This window comes from Copadichromis virginalis, linkage group LG4, assembly GCF_057382275.1.
Source record: "Copadichromis virginalis isolate Kocher_CV1m ecotype Utaka linkage group LG4, C_Virginalis_male_GT1.1, whole genome shotgun sequence".
In the NCBI taxonomy this organism is placed as follows: Eukaryota; Metazoa; Chordata; class Actinopteri; order Cichliformes; family Cichlidae; genus Copadichromis; species Copadichromis virginalis.
In genome coordinates, this window is record NC_140621.1 from 2,737,976 (window position 1) to 2,753,553 (window position 15,578).

The 15,578-nt window shown below is 41.5% G+C and overlaps 1 protein-coding gene across 3 annotated transcripts in view; it reads right to left on the reverse strand.

Moving 5' to 3' along the window:
• Positions 1-6,675, reverse strand: part of LOC146710568 (syntaxin-binding protein 4) — a 60,412-nt gene extending 53,737 nt beyond the window's left edge. For 2 of the 3 annotated variants that reach the window (XM_085453121.1, XM_085453119.1), the window contains exons 1-2: positions 6,474-6,675; positions 6,174-6,385 (exon numbers count right to left, since the gene is read on the reverse strand). In XM_085453121.1, coding sequence (XP_085309247.1) covers positions 6,174-6,220 — 47 coding nt within the window. In that variant the 5' untranslated portion in view covers positions 6,221-6,385; positions 6,474-6,675. Of the gene's footprint in view, positions 1-4,332; positions 4,407-6,173; positions 6,386-6,473 lie in introns of those variants that run through there. The other variant, XM_085453122.1, reaches the window with a different exon arrangement.
• Positions 6,676-15,578: the final 8,903 nt, after the last annotated feature.

Consider the following 15,578-nt stretch of genomic DNA (forward strand, 5'->3'; position numbering starts at 1 on the left):
TGGTTTGGATTCATTTTACTGCTTTGGGCTGTCTTTGATTAATGGTCATGACAATTTGCATATTAATGATGAAGAAACTGAGCTCACAGCCCGTTGTTCAGTGGTGCTAGTTTCAGTTTTTAGGCAAATGTACTGTTTATAAGGTTGGGGAAACCTGCACTTGGATGAGTGACGAAACGTTTCTCCTACTGGAAATGCTAATTTGTATTTGTATTCCTTGGACCAGAGAGCGGGTTTCCACTTTGCTACAGTCCATTTTAAATGAGCTTTGGTCCAGAGAATCACTGATCATGTTCACATATGGCTTCTTCTTTGCAGGGTGGAGCTTTAACCTGCATGTGTGGACAGCACAGGAAGTGTTCCTGAGCCCATGCATCGATTTCCACCACACAATCGTGTCTGTTGTTAATGCAGTGCTGCTTGAAGGACCAAAGATCACACAAACAAATGAAAAAAAGAAAATGAAAAAAATTGTGAAACTGCACCACAGTTTGTTGGCAGTTTTTTCATCAGCCTCTCCACGACACTCTTTTCATACCCAGTTGTGTTACTTACTAGTTAACCTGATTAGCTGCTAAATGTTACTCCAGCTGTTTCTTTTGAGCACCACTTACTTTTCCAGGTTTTTGTTGCCCTGACCCAATTGTTTTGAAAGATGTTGATGCCATTTTCATGAAATACAGTCCTGAACAAAACTGTAAGACCACTTGAAAAATGGCAAAAAATCCTATTTTGCATGTTTGGATCTTAACGAGGTACCAAGTCGAGCTTCAACATGCAACAAGAAGGAATGGGAGTGACACAAAACATTTTTTTGAGCATGCAAACAATGCTTAAACTGAAACAGGCTGTTTTACAGCTGATCAAAGTTTAGGACCACACCTCCAAAAAACCTGTAAACCCACCAAAACAGAAATCAATGTTGCAAACATGAACTCAGTAATGAGTCGCTCCACAGTGATTGTTGATCACTTCAAAAATTCGTTGTGGCATGCTTGATGCAAGTGTTTCCATGAGGTGAGAGGGAACATTTCTCCAAGTGGTGAAGACGGCCGCATGAAGGCATCTACTGCCTGGATCTGTTGTCCGTTTTTGTAAACTTCCCATCCCCAAAGGTTCTCAGTTGGATTTGGATCAGGGGAACACACAGGATGGTCCAACAGGGTGATGTTATTGTCCTAGAAGAAGTCTTTTGTCCTGCAGCATTGTGTACTGTAGCATTGTCCTGTTGATAAACCCAGTGGTTACCACACAGACGAGGGCCCTCAGTCATGAGGGACACTCTCTGCAACATCTGGACACAGCCAGCAGCTGTTTGACGCCCCTGCACCTCCTGAAGCTCCACTGAAGGAAAAAGCACCCCAGGCCATTATGGTCCCCCCTCCACTGTGGAACGTAGAGAACACCTCGGGTGGGATCTGCTTGTCATGCCGGTAACGTTGGAAACCAACAGGACCATCAAGGTTAAATGTGTTCTCATCAGCGAATAAAACTTTCTTCCACCTTTCAATGTCCCATGTTTGGCGCTCAAAGTCCAAACAGTCAGTTCTGTGGCGTCCAAGGACACGAGGCCTTTGAAGACCTTTCTTGTTTTGGAAGCCCTTCAGTCTGAGATGCCGTCTGATGGTTATGGGGCTGCAGTCGGCACCAGTAAAGGCCTTAAATTGGGTCGAGGATCTTCCAGTGTCTTGACAGCCAGTTGGATCCTTCGGCTCTGTGCTGGTGAAGTTGTTTTGGGTCTTCCACTTGACTATTTTGTTCCATAACCCTCAGGATCATTTAAGAAATTCCAAATGACTGTCTTACTGCGTCCCCACCTCAGCAGCGATGGCGCGCTGTCAGAGACCCTGCTCATGCAGTTCAACAACCCGACCACGTTCAAAAGGGAACGTTTTTTGCCTTTGCCATCAGAACGTCATGACAGTGAGACTACCTGACAGAAAATGATGAATCCACATTTTAACACAGATTTGGCCTTAAGGCATGTGGACCTAAACTTTTGATCAGCTGTGAAACAGCCTGTTTCAGTTTAAGTGTTGTTTTCAATAAATTGCATGATCCAAAAATGTTTTGTGTCACTCCCATTCCTCCTTGTTGCACGTTGAAGCTCTACTTGGAACCTTGTTAAGATCCAAACATGCAAAATAGGATTTTTTGCCGTTTTTCAAGTGGTCTTAAAGTTTTGCTCAGGACTGCAGTAAAATGTTTCAGCTGAAACATTTGATGCTTTCTCTATGTTCTATTCTGAATAAAATGTTTTTACACCACATCCCAACTTTTTTGGAATTGTAGTTGTACAAAGGTCACATTGGCCAGGAGTTGGAAAGCAGCCATGATGGTTCACGTAACATCTCCACATATATTTTAGAATGCAGCTGGTAAAATCCACAAAGAGCATTAAACCTCAGAACCAGCACGGGTCAGCTGATTAGTCATTTCCTGCCACTGAACAGCTACAAAGGTTCCCCCCTTTCCCCAGTCCCAGTTTAACCCTCAGGTCTACAGGTGTACGGCAAGCTGAGTAATTGTCCTAAAAAAATTGAGTGCACTGAGTTATATCACATTCAGACCAATACAGTGGCAAAAGCTAAACCCATAGGCATAACCACAGACAACATAAAAGATGGATGAGGCCAATGTGAAATCACCGACTGCTTGTTTCCAACCTGGATATGGCAGTGAGGGGTGGATCCAGCCATGAAACCACCCGCTCATTGGTTAATGCCTTGTGTGTTTCCAGAGGTGACAGCAGATTACCCATGTAACACTACAGGACATACAGTTTTTATGCAACTATAGCCGTTAACCCTTGCTGGCCTTTTGAAAAGAAAGGTATGATGGCGCCTGTGTTTGGCTCTGCCGCTGCCGGGTGCAGTTTGTCGCGCTCTGCTACTTTTGTGTTATTTTTTTCTGCTCTGCTGTTCTCACTTAGTTTTAACGATGTATTGGCTGCCTTGGTGTATGATCGTCTGGCTTTGCTATCCATCCAATCCTCTATGGTGCCTCACAATGTCTCTTCGTCCTCCGCCGGTATTTTCCACCCGCCTCCATCAGCTGGAGCCTCGCTAGGCACTTTCGGCGGTTCCTCTAGACCACGGAGAAGGAGAGGGAGAAGAGGAGGTATTTGGGTAAAGCTCAGGCTTTACTGGCGGCGGGGTTTGGCTGGTAAGAAACGCCGAGCAGACCTTGTCTCCTGTGCTCGGAAAAGCTCCATGGAGGGGGACTTGTCTTCCACTTCCCTGTCTGAGGAGGGTTTATCCAGACTCTTCTGCCGTCTGGCCCTTTATTCCCTCGGTGAGTGGATTCTACGAGCGTGATGGCTCAAACGTAGATACTCAAAAGTAGTGATGGGATTTCCGGCTCTTTTTAGAGATCCGGCTCTTTCGGTTCGGCTCACTAAAAAGAGCCGGCTCTTCAGGTTGTTTTGTTGCTTTAATTAATTTATTATTAACAATAATATAAAATTATGCACAAAAGGAATTACTAACGTAAAAACAAGTGGTTTTATTTATATATGTTTATATATAAATATATGCGGTGGCCCCTAGAGACAAAACACGTACAAACTCCAAAACACATTTCTAGCATGAACTGAACTTCCAAAGCAGAGCTACTAGATCACTTAAATTACACAATTGAAAGCATGTGTGTATTGTTTGTGTATTTATACACAGGCACTCATATATATTCAAATAATTTAAAAAAAAGTTCATTTACCTGTTATTACCACACACCAAATCCGGTCGTTGGTACTTGCTGGCTTGTGTAGCCACAAGATAACAAAGGCTCAACACTGCGCCCAGCATCCTGGAGCACTTCTGTTGTCTTTTGTACGTGTTTTGAGTTTTTATGTGCTTCTGAGTTTTTATATGCTTCTGAGTTTTTACGTGCTTCGGAGTTTGTACGTGTTTTTACGTGTTTTTGGAGTTTTTACGTGTTTTGGAGTTTGTACGTGTTTTTACGTGTTTTGGAGTTTGTACATGCTTCAGAGTTCGTACGTGATTTGAAGTTTGTATGTGCTTTGTCTCTAGGGGCCACCGTAAATATACTTTTATTTATTCACTCCACATAAAATGTAATAAATAAATCATATAATACAAAAATCAACTATACACATTTCAAGTTTTAACTATTTAAATTTTCAGCTTTTTCCTTTCACAAATTTAAAGTGAAAAGAACACAAAACACTGCAAACCACAACACAATTAAATATAAATTATAATATGAAAACTAAAAGAACATGCATATTCTCTGTCATATGGACCTGCATGAATAAACTTTCTCAATCCTTTATCATCTGCAACCGAAAATAGTTGTGGATGATTACTATACCTTTCTAATGTTGTTGTCCCTGCCTCTCTTTCTCTCTCTCTGGCTCTGTTCCTGTGCTACTGAGTGTAACTACCGCCCCTCCCCCCTCTGCCCAGCGTAAAGCACAAGGCTCGCGTGCAGAGTGAAGCGGGAAAAAGTGCGAGAGAGAGAGAGGCTGAGAGAAAGAAAAAAAAAACAAAAAACCCACGTGAGGGCTCGCGATAAGGAGCCGGCTCGCGTCGTTCACGTCAAAGAGCCGGCTCTAAGAGCCATTTCGTTCGCGAACGACCCATCACTACTCAAAAGTATCTATGTCCTGTAACTCGAGCCCCTGCAAATACTGAGGCTTCTACCTCGCTGAATATGGCGCTTTTTAATGCTCAATCTCTGTCTAATAAATGCCAAAAATGAGCTCACTCCACAGAAACAGCCCTTCTTAGGGTCTCAAATGACATTTTGATGAGTAATGATGCAGGAAAATACTCTGTCCTACTTATGTTGGACCTCACATCGGCTTTTGACAGTGTTGACTACCACATCCTCCTTGAAAGGCTTCAACACTGGGTTGGTGTATCTGGAACTGCCTTAGAGTGGTTCTCCTCATATCTACATCACCGATCCTTTTCTGTGATGGTCTCTGGTTTTAGGTCATCCTAAATTCACATGTGACACCATTGCTATCTCAGCTTCACTGGCTTCCTGTGGAATTTAGAGTCCATTTTAAGTTCCTGGTCTTGACATTCGGAGCCTTGCATGGACTGGCACCAGTCTACATCTCTGATCTGCTACAGCCATATGTCCCTAGCAGGTCCCTGAGGTAATCAGATCAGGGCTTACTTGCTATTAAAAAGACTAAGATGAGAACTAAGGGTGACAGAGCTTTTGCCACTGTGGCCCCGAGACTGTGGAACTCTCTCCCCCAAACATTAAGAACTGTGGACTCAGTCGTTGTTTTTAAAAAACAACTCAAAACTCACCTTTTTAACTGTTTTTGATTAATTTTTGCCTGTTTTATATTGTTTTTTTTCCTTTTATTATTTGTTATCTTATGTGCAGCACTTTGTGACACTGTCTAGAAAGGTGCTGTATAAATAACATTTTATTTATTTGTTTGTAAGGTTCATACAGTCTATGGGCATGACCGGAGTCACGAATACACTCGCTGAAGCTTGGTGCCATTCAAAAAACTCAGTGGTTGTGTTGTTAGACACACATGGATGAAGTATAACTTGTGGCATGAGAAACATATTGTAAACATAACTGAAGCAGCTCCACACTGCCGACTGCATCATTCACCCTAACGGATAAAATGTCGATGAGACAAGCTTCCAAACGTCTGTCAGTAAATGTTCCAACTTTGGTAAAACATGGATCATCAAATCAGCAACATTTACAAAATCAATGAGCCACACAGTAAAAGCACAGACTGAACATTAAATGTCCACAATGGAACCCGCTAATGAGAGCCGATAAAGTGCCTCATAGAGGCTCTTTTCAAAGGAAACTTGGGACGCACTTGGTCTCTGATGTGGAGTTCATCCGTTTGTAGCGCATGCAAGAAAGATCACTGCATCATTTCACGCGGAAAACTAGAACATATCGATAAGCCTGAGAGAAGAGCACGAAGCACAGCTCCGTGTGAGACACGAAGCAGATCCACGCGCCTGTGTTACAGACGGACAGTCAGCGTCACGGTTACCAGAAAAAGACCGAGAAGACACGCGGTGTGTTTGGTTTCCACGGGACAGAGTTATGGTTAGTAAACGCATCTCCGTGTTTCCAGAGTTCAGCTGTCAGCATCGTGTCACCGCTGCTGTCACACAGACTAACCTCTACCTGCACACGCAGCCGCTCGCCTTTACCTGCTGATGATCACCGCTCCTTTGTACATGACTGAAAACGTTGGCATGTTGACATGGAGCCCGGTTCTCCGGTGAGACAGGCGGAGGCTCGGTCGCAGCGTTCAGCCTTCAGCCAGCAGCCACATGATGGTGCACAGGCACTAATTCCAGCGAAGCAGCCTGTGCGCTCCAAACATCTCCACCTTCAGCCACACGGTTAATCTCTTACATAACTAAAGTCGGCGGAAAATGAAAAAAAAAAAAACCCTCTGAGGCTGGAAATGATTCGGTGGTTTGTTTCGCACACATTTCTCACCCTACCTGTCATTTTCTCTTGCTGTGGCTGTGCAGCGGCTTTATTTGTTGCTGGGAACAGCTCCATTCAACGGAATCTGCCTTTCCCCCTCTCTCTGGATGTTTGTGCTACTTTGACGGTAACGTGTTTAATTGTGTTTGGCCTCGTTACGCGTGAACATGAGTCTTTCCATAGATTCTACCCACACTTCCATTTGTATCAACCACAGCTTCTTTTAAGACGATATTGGCCACTGCGCTAACAAGTTCTTGTTGAGCCAGAGAGGAGGGGCTTACGAGCCTTTAAACACATTAATGCACAAGTGCCCTGCTCTCCATTTAGGAACTGCAATTTAATCCCCAGATTACTCTGCCTTCATCTTTAGCATTCAGACCGTCTATGCTGTCATCTTCACTACTCAAACAACGATTCTTCATTTTGGCTTTATTTTGATCAGCTAATGTTACAAAAATGCGAGAAAGAAAAAGAAAAGTTACCACAGTGCTGTCTCAGCTCAGTGCTGCTAGGAAGCTTTTTTGTTAGAGACAGCCTCATCCATGATCCCTAAAATGAATTTAATGCAAAGACAAAATCAATCAATCAAATGGAGGCAACAGCGCTTAAAGATACAACACTGGTGACTGTAACTGAGCTGTTTCTTGTGTGTTTCCACCCAGCAACATGACTGTGCCCCTCCCACCGGACACAGGTAAAACCTGCTGAACCTGCCTGTGTTTGAATTCACTGTTACACTACATTCATAAATGGGGGAGCGCTCCAGTGTACACTCTGTAGCTTCTTTTTGATTCAGTTTGGTGTGTAACTTTTCTAGATTTGAGGTGTAATTTTCTATCAGTAAAATATCCTCACTGGCAGGTACAGCACAAGTGGAGGTTTGAATAGAAAGAATACACTAAGTATATTTTTTAAGGTTCTTGCTTCTAGAATTTCCTGACATTGTTATTACATGTAGATCCTTACAGTGTCATTTGCAAATTGCCCAAAGGCACGTAATAATTAGAAAATACATAAACATTTTTCTCATATGGTAATTCTAGTTGCTGAAAGTTACCCCCCTACACGAATAAAGAAATGCATGGTGACTGGTCAGTAATTACACCATTATTTGTGTGCTGTATTAAAAAGTGCTGCCCCCAAATAAACTTTCTGAGTGACACGGGCGTGAGGCTGCAGGAGGTCTTTGACACAAACAATAAATAACAGGAAAATTCATAGGAACGTTTCCTGGAGCACCGGGTGCTGAGATATTCAGCTTCAGCCTGAGACACTGAAACAGCTGAAAACCTGAAAACCTACCTGGCAAATCCTAGAGGCACTTTGAGTCTTTGAAGCATGTCTGTGCTGTGGTGCAAAAGCCTGGACGTTAGCTTGTGGTTGTTAACATATGCTCTGCATATTTCCAATCACGATGCTCCGCAGCTGCCAGCAGATATGGAGAGTACCAATTGATGAAGTGATGATAAGCTTATGCACACAAATCCATACAGCACAAGCACGTGCTAAATATAGGCCTCTGTAAGAAGGCTGTTCAAATACTCCAGGCACAGATCAGACTGTATGACACACACGGAGTTGCTTACAGCTCAGTGGGGTTTTCTTGCTCTTGTCTGCTTTGCTTCAGTCTGTATGGCTATTACTTCACACTAAAGCTGCCCTAATTATCTTTACATATTTTCTCTTTCATTCCTGCTTCTTTACATTTTCTTCTTAACTCTTTGAGTTCTAGCTACTGTGCATACTAACGTTTATTAGTTCTTAACTTCACATCTGTCTCTGAGCTTCTTCCTTCTTCTGTTTTTGCATTTAGCTTTACTTCCTGCCTGTGACTGTGTTGATTGTGTGCACCTGTGTCTAACCACCATTAGCATTCACTTTATGTGTATAGTCCTGTATTTGCCTCAGTGTGTTTCATATACAACCTGCATGTCCCTGGAAAGTACATTTAAACTTTTAGTCTGTACAACATAGATTGTTTTGAGCGGAGTTTTGTCCATGTTAGCATCAACACAGCCCGGGTCCATGTTTATATCTGTAATTTTGATCAGAAATTGATTAAAACAAAACAAAAACAACAGATAAACTAAAGACACCCAGATTTGTTCAGCAAAAATAACACATTGATGATGTTTGAAGCATAAACCCTATCACTGATGTTACCATTACCAGCACTAAGCTGCTATGTTAGCTTAATGTCCCCATTGTGATTCAGATGTCACTGATGGGGTAAAAAGCCAAGCTATGAACTAGAGTTTCACATCCAGGTCCATGTTTGAGGCTTGGCTGTGTGGAGATCCCACATCGCCTGCATGGGTTCATTAGACACAGTAAATAGCTGTGCTCAGTGGGGCAAGCAGGAGCCCAGAGAGAACCAGCATGGCAAGTTTGACAAATGAACCCAGGTCTGTAACTTAGAAACAGTTATCCTTATTACTGGTGCAGTATGGGGACTAGCCTTCTCTGTGCAGGTGACTAAGATTTAAACCAGTCAGCTGATATTAGGGTGTGTTATAGTACAAGGTTCTGTCTGTCCATGAACAAAATGCCATAAACAAGCTAAATTTAAAACCAGCTGTCGAGCAGATTAATCTGGCGTGGATCCACATCATATTTTTTAAAAGGACAGCAGTGTGGTTATCGACCCTGACGCTCTCTGAATCCTGTTCAGACTACACGCTGGATTCATGAATTCAGTCCGTGCCGGTAAATCCAACTTTTAAGCTTTTAAAAAACTGATCCGAGCCCAGTCTGACTATCACATGGACTCGTATGTGATTACACATTTAGGTTTACAAGACCTGGTTAAAGATATTGTTATTAAAACAAAAAGGAACATTTCTGTTCAATCTATCAGTTTTTCGGTTCAATAAAATAAACCATTATTACAGTGACAGCGGAGATACAGTAAAAACAGTTCAAAACTGTTAAAGCAGTGAGTTGTCTAAAGCCAGGACAAGGTTTGTGATGTTTTCCAGTTGTTGGGATTAAAGAAGCTGGAGTCTTTCCAGGCCCTTACCAAACCCTGAGGTCTTGTACTGACTCCAGAGGCAGGCTTTGGGAGCACAGATGTAAGCTTGGCTAATGCTTGACTGCAGTCGTAGCCAACCTGAGATTTGTCTCCAAATGTGAAGCATCTCATCCTTTAGAGCCTGCACCAGGCAAGGCTTCACAGTCTCAGACACTTTCCACAAAACACAAAGAGACACGGTCCTATCCCAGTGAGCAAAGTGGAAATTGATTTAAGCAGCTGATTAAAGTAACAGGCTCTCATCACTAACTCCCCTTTCCACGCTGCACACAGTGTAAACCAGCGTTTCCCAACCACTGTGAGAAATGATCAGGTGTGCCGTGGAACATTATTAGTACTGGCCAACCTGATTGGTGCTCTAAGCGATGGCGTGAGTAACGGGCAGAACAATGACGTTCTCTTCCACTAGAGGGCAGTACAACCACCTGCTCTAATAAATGTGTTGCCAACCGGCAGTAAAAACAGAAGAAGACGAAGAAGAACTTAAATAACAGTCATGCTGTGAGACGATGTTTAAAAAGAAAGTGTTCAGTCTGACCTGGTCCTGGAGAAAACTCGACCCAGATGAAGGCCCTAGCATGAGTAGTGGTCAGAAGGAAGCAACAAAGGTATACTGGGACAAACAGAGCCAGTTCTGCTATACCTGGTGGAAGAATGATCCGTATGCTTTGTGTGACATGTCTGTTTGGTGGTGTGCTGTGGGATTTTTCTAATGTGAAATATGAACCGTGCCTCTAAAGCCTGGGAAACACTGGTGTAAACACACTGCATGCTTCACTAAAACATCCCATTAGATGCAAAGTTGCACATCTGAGTCATAAAAGAGCTGGGACATCACTGCACTTCTTGTTGCTTCTCACAGTGTTTTATTGGTTTCTTTTTTGCCTGGGAGCATGAGCAGCTGAGCGAGTATGTCAGCGATGTGCGCTCTCCTTTGTTTATACATACGCACACACTGTTGTGTCTCTTTGTGTCGTCGTTTCCCAACAAATGAACACAATGTGAGTCTACAGAAAAGAAATGATTTTATTTTGTGTTAATTATCTAATGTCTTTGGTTCCATCGTGTTTGTGTTCTTCTGTAACACCAGAATTAAGATTTTACTTTATTATGTATGTCTCTTTATAATGCTGTGTAATGTTGCAGCACACATAAAATAGTATGTAAAGCCCCCACATCTCTCCCAGGAGTAACAAGGAACCTTTAAGCTTGACAGAAGTAGTTATTTGAATTCTATTTTTCATTACATGTATCTGTTTAAAGTGAGATAAGATATCACATAGCCTGTTCACCTGTGTGCAGTTCAGCTTTGTCAGTCACTTCCTGTCTTACTTTATTGTCTGGTGTTTTATTTCCTGTCTGTCATCGTCCTGACTGACTTCAGCTCCGAGGTTCCCCAGGTATCTCCACTTCCCTTCTTACCTCCTGTGTATCTAAAGTCACTTTAGGCTCAGAGTGTCTGTGTTCATTATCCCGACTCATGGCTGCTTTGCATAAGCTGTGGCACTTTGGATTCTATTTTTTGCCTTTGAATTTCTGAATTCCACCTTAATAAAGGTTGTTTTGTCATTGAAATAATAGCTCCAGGACAGAATAAACGATGGAAGACAACAGCAGCTCAACCCTGATAACTTACTGTAGCTCATTGTACCAGTGAAAGGAAGAGAAAAAAATCATGGATGACCAAGGCCTTACATGGGACTAATCATCAGCACACGGAGGAAGTTGCATTGTTGTGTAGTTAGACGAGAGGAGGCTCCAAATCCAGGACATGAGGCCACGATGAGTAAAGAGCTTTAACCTGGCAGAAGCACAATCTAAAATGAAACAAAAGCCCAGTGTACAAACAGAGGAGCTTCTAACTAACACACAAAGTACGAGAGAGCAGTGGTGGGACCAAGTCATTGTTTTGCAAGTCTCAAGTAAGTCTTAAGTCTTTATCCTCAAGTCAGAGTCGAGTCTCAAGTCACTGGTGTAAAAGTCGAGTAAAGTCACAAGTCTGAAACTTTGAACTTCAAGTCCTTTCGAGTCTTTAAAAAAACAAAAGAAGAATGTTGCAGTTATGCTAAATGTAAATATTAGACCATGTGATTTTTAAATCTCTGTTTTTCTCAACACATGACGAAATAGTGAACTTAGAAAATATACACAAATTGTGAAATTGCACCTCTTTAAAATGCAGCTCAATTAAACCTAGCTCCAAGAATAATTTTCACCGACAGTTCTGAGATAAGCTGCATGTCATTCTTGGATGCGTCCGGCTTTAAAATAGCAGGACAACACACACATTAAAGTTAGTTGAGATCACAAAGTTAGATGAAGTCAGCTATCTCATCGTAGCCAAAGAGAAGCACCACCTACGTTCTTTATGCAACTTCAACTGTCGGACAAAGTTGGAAGTTGTTCCATCTCTGTCTGTGATTCTCTTCTTGCATGTTTTGCATATTGCATTTCATTTTTTTGTTGTTGACTACTTCATAGTTTATGTACCTGGAAAAAAAAAAAACTCTTTGCAGCATTTTTGAGTGTTTTTTTTTCTTCTTAAAAAAATCTGGTTAATTTGATTGGCTGTGCTACAGCTCACGCACACATACGTACGGAGTGCGGTTTGAATAAATGAATGAATGAACTGAATTAATGGTGCAGTTGGTTGTTGTCCCATCTTCACTGGGAAATGACTTGCCTGCTCTGGACTCTTACATTTCCTCTCATATCCATGTTTCATTGGTTTGTTTGTTTGTTTGTTTTTTTGCATATTTCTCAAATGGCAAAGCAATGTTTTGGGTAATCCACCTAAATGAGACTTGTTCACTTTCATCAGCAGCTGAATTGCATAACACATGGAATCCTGCATGTTTTAATCTAATAGCGAGAGCAGCTTAGCAGTTCTTCAAAGCATCTTCCAAAGATGCTTTGAAGAACTTCAGGGTTCTTTGAGCCACTGGACTAAAAGCAGCAGGCTGCGAATGGCTTTTGTCTGTTTGGTGAGTTTAATGTTGAGATTCTGGGTTTTTTTTCATTACATTATTTGAAAAAACCTGTTAAAAGCAAACTTTTATACCTTTGATTCATAATGTTTGCACTTTCGGCATGTCAGCATTCTTTTGTCTTCCATTAGAGAGTCTGTCTGTTAACTGCTGGTGAGTTGAAGTATTAAAAGAGATTCATGCATGTAAACAAGAGGTCCAAAAGTGCCTATATTGTTCTTGGAGGAACTTTTCGAAGAACAGGAAGTGTCTCCCTTGTTATGTACAGCAATCAAGGATGATGATAACTGTTATAAATGTACATGTCCTCCTGAGATGAGCCTGACCACAGCAGAAACGCTGTGAACACTCACAAGGAAAAAAGCCAGACTGCAAACAGACAAAGGTGAAACAGTGTTTGAGTAAAGAAAACTGGAACTCCAGACAGAGACCATCACAAAAAAAACTGAAAATGAAAACATGAGCTTCTATAAAAAGACGAAAATCCAACACTTTGTCCATCAAAAAGTTTGGCCCTCAGTCCTGAAAGCTAAAACATCTGACAATAGAAAAGTGAATTCAAAGAGAATTCATGTTGACAATACATCTCTAGCATAGATGCGTATGTTGATATCCATGCAACATTACATGTGACAGTTCTGTTCTGTGCAGCCACACAAACAGTTTCATCTTCTTTTGCCATGGCAACGACCATTTGCCTTGGAACTTTAATCACTAAATCCCCACAGTGGGTCATTATCAGATTAGGAGATTATCCAATCCACACTGAGAAATCAAACAGGCTGGACCCAATCACTGGGAGACATACGCACCCGTGCTCCACCACACATATTTGTACATCTTTTGTTATCATGATGGCATGTGCATGTGTGTTTATGTGTATAACAGACAGAGTGAGAGAGACAGCACGAGTGTATGTAACAGAAAGAGACAAGGAAAACTAAAAGGATGGTTGATCCTTGTCAAGTATTTCCAGTTACAAGGCTGCCCCCTACAGAAAGGGAGCTGCACTGCATTTTCTGGAAGATCAAAGTGTGGGAGGATACCATTACTGATGTATATGTTTGTGCAGTTGAGTGGCGTGCATGGCCGCTGTCACAACACCTACAACGTGGCCCTAAGAGAACCTTGAGGCATTTCACCAAGCAGCTCTCAGTGACTCTTTCTGCGATATTCATCCACATATTGTTTAAAAGTAAGCACACTGGCCAAACTACGTGTGGGGGACGTGTTATTAATGCTCATTAAATATGGTGATATCTGGTACACTATCTCAATGTGTGGCAGGGGGACAAGAGATAAAAACGTTTCCAGTCCCACATAAAGTGGGACACACACCATGTGTATACTGCACCTGCACACGTTTCCACAACAGCAACAAGAAGACATGCTGGTTTTCCATCATATATAGCCATCAGTCAACAGGAGCATACGGCTGATAGAAGAAACATATTCAATTACAGTGTTGGTCAAGTTTCTTGAAAAAAGTAATCAGTAACTAATTACTGATTACTTCCCCCAAAAAGTAATCCCGTTACTTTACTGATTACTTACTTTCGAAAGTAATTAATTACTTAGTTACTTAGTTACTTTTTAAAAACACGATTTACAACCTGAAGAGGTGATAGAGCGATAGATCTTTCAGCCCAATTCTACTTTTTCTGCATAATCCATCATACAAAATGTAATCAAATGGAAAAGTCTCTTTTTTAAACTTGTTTTATTAGTTTTAATCTTTTAACTTTATGCATCAAGCAAAAATTTAATTATCTGCAACATTCTCTGACTGGAAGGAATTAGTTTAACATTTAAACCTATTTTCTGCACATTCCAGCTCATAAAATAAAATATTTTTTGTGTTTACACTCAGTCTTTCAAATAGATGCAAGTAAAACACAGCAGAAAATAAATAAAGGCTCAGCGGTCCTGTTGCTCTATTTTCACCTGTAAAGCAGGAGTGGGGTAGGCGGAGGTTTACCCTGGTGCAGGTGTGCCGCGGTCAGTGGAAGAATCTGCGAGTTTCTCTGTGAGTTTCCCATTACGTCGTAGCTACTCGGTGCTTGTTGGAAGTTTAGGGTTTTTTTCGCTGTAAAAAGAAGTTTTCTTCCCACGCACAGCGGACACTAATGTTTTTGTCACTTTTTATGGAATCAAACTCAAAGTAAGGTCAGTACTTCCACGCTTTAAATGCTGCACGCTCATACTCTCTCCCGCACTCGATATATGATCCATTGTTGATCTGCACACAGCTGTTGTCACTAACGGCGCACTCGCTTACGTCACTGTCATGAGACATTCTCGCAAAAAAATCACGGTTTTAGTAACGCAGTAACGCAGCGTTCCTACGGGAAAGTAACGGTAATCTAATTACCGTTTTTGCAATAGTAATCCCTTACTTTACTCGTTACTTGAAAAAAGTAATCGGATCCATCTCTGTTCAATTCAATTTTACTTGTATAGAACCAAATCACAACCACACTTGCCTCAAGGAGCTTTATATTGTAAGGTAAAGACCCTACAATGATCAAGAGAAAACCTACAGAATCATATGAACCCCTAAGAGCAAGCACGTTAGCGACAGTGGGAAGAAAAAAAACTCATTTAACAGGAAGGAACCTCCAGCAGAACCAGACTCAATGAGGCACAGTGATCTGCCATGACTGATTAGGAGTGAGGAGAGGCAGCCAGGACAACAGACACAGCGTGGAATAGAGCCAGAGATTAATTATAACTGATGATCAAATGCAGAGCAGTGTTTAAACACATAGTGAGTGAAGAAGAAAGTGCAAAGTGCTCTGTAGGGGTGATAGGGTACTATGAGCTCCATTAACTGGCTTACTCGCTTTAATACAGATTTTACTTGCTGTCAAATTGTGTTTTTTTATTTTGTTGTTTGTGGTTGTAGTTTGCTGGTTTCTGTATTTTAATTTATTAGAATCTATTTTAATCTACTGTTTTATTGATGTCTTTTCTCTTTCTAAGGTGACCTTGGGTTTTGGCACCCTCAAATAAAATGTATTATTATTATTATTATTATCATCAATGTTTCATGGTATGTTACGTTTAACGCTAACATGAGGTTGATGTCTGGCTTTGAG